General features: G+C 49.4%; 1 protein-coding gene across 2 annotated transcripts in view; it reads left to right on the plus strand.

The window, feature by feature from the left end:
• Positions 1-1,628: 1,628 nt before the first annotated feature.
• The window catches only part of znf804a (zinc finger protein 804A), a 44,757-nt gene continuing 40,948 nt past the window's right edge, over positions 1,629-5,437 (plus strand). Inside the window, exon 1 of one of the 2 annotated variants that reach the window (XM_077002138.1) lies at positions 1,629-2,219. In XM_077002138.1, coding sequence (XP_076858253.1) covers positions 2,109-2,219 — 111 coding nt within the window. In that variant the 5' untranslated portion in view covers positions 1,629-2,108. Of the gene's footprint in view, positions 2,220-3,583; positions 3,640-5,437 lie in introns of those variants that run through there. The other variant, XM_077002139.1, reaches the window with a different exon arrangement.

Raw genomic sequence — 5,437 nt, forward strand, 5'->3', positions numbered from 1 at the left:
CCCTACACCATAGCCCTCACACCCCCTCTCTGCCGGCCCGTGCAGCTGCCCAGCCTACTGTATGCCATTTAAAATTGATTCAGAAACTGTGTTGCTTAGTTACAAGGCGTTATTGCTCCTCTAGTATGTGGGAGGGGGTGGAGAGACATCCACATGCTCACTGAGAGCTCATGGGTTTCTCCCTCTCTCATGGGTTCCGGTCTCTCTCATGAGTTTCTCCCTCTCTCTCATGGGTTTCTCTCTCTCCCATGGGTTTCTCCCTCTCTCATGAGTTTCTCCCTCTTTCTCATGGGTTCCTCTCTCTCTCTCATGGGTTCCTCTCTCTCTCATGAGTTTCTCCCTCTCTCTCATGGGTTTCTCCCTCTCTCATGGGTTCCTCCCTCTCTCATGAGTTTCTCCCTCTCTCTCATGGGTTTCTCCCTCTCTCATGAGTTTCTCCCTCTCTCTCATGGGTTTCTCCCTCTCTCATGGGTTCCTCTCTCTCTCATGAGTTTCTCCCTTTTTCTCATGGGTTCCTCTCTCTCTCATGAGTTTCTCCCTCTCTCTCATGGGTTCCTCTCTCTCTCATGAGTTTCTCCCTCTCTCTCATGGGTTTCTCACTCTCTCATGGGTTCCTCTCTCTCTCAGGAAATGAGTTTCTTCCTCTCTCTCATGGGTTCCTGTCTCTCTCATGAGTTTCTCCTTCTCTCTCATGGGTTTCTCCCTCTCTCATGGGTTTCTCTCTCTCATGGGTTCTTCCTTTTTCTCATGGGTTTTCCCTTTTTCTCATGGGTTTCTCCCTCGCTCTCATACTGCGGCCATACAGCAGTGTCCCTGACAGAGGGCTTCCCATCCAGGATTGGGGTGTCTCTCCTTCCTGATCTACATCAAATAAAGTTTTGATCTTTCTCTGTCCTGTAGAGACTGTATGTGTCATAATGTAATTTGCCTCATACAAATATTGAGCCATTTTAAAAATGATCATTTTAGGCGATCAACCAGAAAATTAGTACTTTATTCATAGAAACAGTACTTGCAAGTAAACAGGCTGTACAGTGAGGTGGGAGGGCGTGGTGAGTCAGTGTAGAAGCATCTGTAGTATCCAAATGTCTTTTTCTTCCTTTTGCAGACAGGTTAATTAATACAGGATGGATGAGTGTGTGGATGTAGCACATACCAATGCAGCTCTGGACTCCTGTTACCTGCTGCTGCCTGCTGTCTCAGCTTCTCACACAGGGAGAGAGAGAGAGAGAGAGAGAGAGAGAGAGAGAGAGAGAGAGAGAGAGGGAGAGAGAGGGAGAGAGAGAGAGGGAGAGAGAGAGAGAGGGACAGAAAGAGGGATGGGGAGAGAGAGGAGAGAGATGGAGAGAGGGAGAGAGAAGGAAATGGAAAGAGAGAGAGAGGGGAGAGAGAGAAGAAGAGGGAAATGGAGAGAGAGGGAGAGAGAAAGAGGGAGAGAGAGAGAGAGAGAAAGGGAGAGAGAGAGGGGGTAGAGAGAGGAAGAGGGAAAGGGAGAGAGAGGGAGAGAGGGGAGAGAGAGAGGGATGCTGAATGCTGGTTGGCTGACAGCAGTGGAGGCTGAGTCAGTGGATCTGGAGAAGCTGTGTGTGTGTGTGTGTGTGTGTGTGCATGATAGATTCAGTGTTCATCACAGCGCTTACACTCACACCAGCAGCTCCGTCTGCGCTGACTCGTCTCCGCACACACCAGCGATGCGCCGCTAGCCCACCTCTCTCGCCGCGAGCCCTGCACTCTCGCCGTGAGGCTCCCTCTCTCGCCGCGAGCCTGCACTCTGGTGGGAGGGGGTCTTCTCTCGCGCTGGACCCAGACTTTGGATACGCCGGGAGCCGCTGAAGACAATAAGGCATCGCTGCAGCAGGTCCCCCAGCGCAGCGGCGTGTGTCTTCGCCTGAGGAATACGCTCCGGGACAACGGCATGAGGGAGCCGTCCACGTCCACCTGAGTGAGGACACGTCCCTCTCGATTTCATCTGAGCAACACGGAGACAGTTGGACAGACACAGAGAGAAACAAACTCTTCAGGAAGTGGACTTCTCAAGCCGTCTGTGTGAGGAACTGTGTGTGTATGTGAGCTCTGTGCCCTGGGTGCATGTGTGCCTGTGTTTCCACATGGCGTGTTACTACATTGTTATCAGCTCCACACATCTCAGTAATGGACATCTCCGTAACATCAAAGGAGTTTTCAGAGGACCTCTCTGCAGGAGCAGCAACAAAGCCCTGGTAACCGCTTGCACTTCTGAACGTCTGCACGTGTGTCTATGTGTGTTTCTGTGTGTTAGCGCAAGTACATGTATGTGTGCGTGCACAAGCGTGCTTTCCAATTTAATTTGAGATTAGTTTTTATTTATTTATTTTTTTTGAACATCTGGTTTTGAAAGCATGCTGTGTGTGTGATCGCTATGGAACAGGACAGATCAACTGCAGGAGAGTTAGTGTAACACAGAACTCACACACACACACACACACACACACACACATACACACACACAAGCAGTTGTGGCTCAATTCCTAACAGATGGATGGGGACTGCACTAATCTCTACACACAGTCATAAGTGATGTCCCAGGGTTTAGCCCAAACACACACTGTCCTCTAAATAATCCACCTGCCCTGACTGCTTCTGTTCCAGCGCACTTAACATTTTAATGCCTGTGAATCTGGGCCATCATACAGCTGGACAGTTTGAGACTGAGACAAAACAACTACGGTTAGTCTTCATAATGACTGTGCGAGGGGGATTTTTCCATCTGCTGGTGTGTGTGGGGAGATTAGAATAATAAAGAGTGTGTGATGCGGCTTTACAGTCATTCAATTAACATTTTAAGTTTCTAAAAGCATCTATTAAAGCTTTAAAAGTGAAATTCCATATTATCTCTCACTTTTCAATTTCTCTCGCCACTTTACAACAGTGGTTTCTCACCAGCTACCTCAATAATAATAATAATAATAATAATAATAAACATTGTTTTTATTGTGAATTGATTGACAGAAGAAACTTGTATGATGAAATTTTATGAAATAATTCAATAAGTGAAGAATTCAGACTAAAACTCACTAAAGATTTATTGGAGGAATATATTGGAGACCAAAGAAATATTGAAGCTTTTGTTAGAGATAGCAGCACCACCAGTTATGACCCCGGTGTGCTGGTCTGTGTGTCCAGCTATGAGCCCTGTGTGCTGGTCTGTGTGTCCAGCTATGACCCCGGTGTGCTGGACTGTGTGTCCAGTTATGACCCCGGTGTGCTGGACTGTGTGTCCAGTTATGACCCCGGTGTGCTGGACTGGGTCTCCAGTTATGACTCTGATGTGCTGGACTGGGTCTCCAGTTATGACCCTGATGTGCTGGACTGGGTCTCCAGTTATGACTCTGATGTGCTGGACTGGGTCTCCAGTTATGACTCTGATGTGCTGGACTGGGTCTCCAGTTATGACCCTGATGTGCTGGACTGGGTCTCCAGCTACGACCCTGGTGTGCTGGACTGGGTCTCCAGTTATGACCCCGGTGTGCTGGGTCTTGTGTAGCCTGCGCACTCTGACACTTTAAATATCCCACAGAATGCTCCATGTTCCATAGACTGGTTACTGGTTACATGTGGAATGGTCTCTCCCCTCTTCTTGGAGTGCTTCTCAGTTGGAAAGTAAGTAATACTTAACACACTCAAAAAGGGGGTATATTTGCTAAGCTGTTTGGAAAACAAAGTGAAAAATCTCCCTCCTTCCCTCTCTATCCCCCCCCCCCCCCCCCCCCCCACAGTAGTGCAGTCTCACAGCAGGCTCCGTGCTAATGCAGGCCACTCCAGAGAGCTGCTCTCCTGCTCCCAGTGTCCTGCCGTCTGCCTCTCGCACCAGGCCCACTGATATTTCAGGGCAGCCCAACCAAACGCTTTGCTGTGTATAACATTTGTCGAGCGGCGCTTAGCACCAGCAGAGCACTGGTGCTTAGGTGTGTACGAGTGGCCTAATAGCTGTGGAGCTGTGTGGGAGGGGGGAGACCCCGGGCCTCCATCAGCACCGCCGTCCCCTCACTGAACTCTAATTACAGCTCAGTGTGGTCACAACTCTGAGCTTTGTGTGTGTGTGTGTGTGTGTGCAGGACTCCCCTCAGGTGAGAACGACACACCTGTTGCTCAAATGCTCCAGTGAAAAGGAAACACTATTTTAAATACACACCAGTGTGAACACAAGCCACGTGTTATTCAGAGCAGCATGATGTACATGTTTCTCAGTGTGTATAGTGCTGTGGACCAGACGCCCTGGTGCTGTTAACACCTCGTGGTGTTCACTCTTTTAGGTGAGGGATGCCACTTTATACACACACACACACACACACACACACACACACACACACACACACACACGCACGCATGCACGCACGCACACTCACAGAGGTATGAACGCACACACATGCATGCACGCAGGCCCACACACAGATACATACATGTGCACACACACGCAAGTACGCATGCACGCACAAACACAGACACACACACACACACATTTTAAATATACTTTAAAATACCACTATAAATACGTCACACACCCCACTTTGATATACCACTTTAAATGCATCACTTTATTCACAACACTGTACATACACACACCTTAAGAATACACTACCACTTTAGCACTTTAAACACACCATTGTAAATATTCCACTTTCAACACACATTAAATATACCGCTGTAAATGCACATTGCTGTAAACACACACCACTGTAAACACACCCCGCTGTATACGCACCACCCTAAATGCACCCTGCTGTAAACACACACCACTGTAAACTCACACCGCTGTAAACTCACCCTGCTGTAAACGCACCCTGCTGTAAACGCACCCTGCTGTAAACACACACCACTGTAAACACACACCGCTGTAAACACACACCGCTGTAAACACACACCGCTGTCAACACACACTGCTGTAAACACACACTGCTGTAAACACACACTGCTGGTCCTGTAGTGAAGGTCCTCTGGTGCAGGTCCTCTTGTGCAGGTCCTCTGGTGCAGGTCCTCTGGTGTAGGTCCTCTTGTGCAGGTCCTCTTGTGCAGGTCCTATAGTGCAGGTCCTCTGGTGCAGGTCCTCTGGTGCAGGTCCTGTGGTGCAGGTCCTCTGGTGCAGGTCCTCTTGTGCAGGTCCTATAGTACAGGTCCTCTGGTGCAGGTCCAATAGTGCAGGTCCTCTGGTGCAGGTCCTCTGGTGCAGGTCCTCTTGTGCAGGTCCTCTGGTGCAGGTCCTGTGGTGCAGGTCCTCTGGTGCAGGTCCTCTTGTGCAGGTCCTATAGTACAGGTCCTCTGGTGCAGGTCCAATAGTGCAGGTCCAATAGTGCAGGTCCTCTGGTGCAGGTCCTCTGGTGCAGGTCCTCTTGTGCAGGTCCTATAGTGTAGGTCCTATAGTGCAGGTCCTCTGGTGCAGGTCCTGTGGTGCAGGTCCTGT

The sequence above is a fragment of the Brachyhypopomus gauderio genome, chromosome 4, assembly GCF_052324685.1.
Source record: "Brachyhypopomus gauderio isolate BG-103 chromosome 4, BGAUD_0.2, whole genome shotgun sequence".
Lineage (NCBI taxonomy): Eukaryota > Metazoa > Chordata > Actinopteri > Gymnotiformes > Hypopomidae > Brachyhypopomus > Brachyhypopomus gauderio.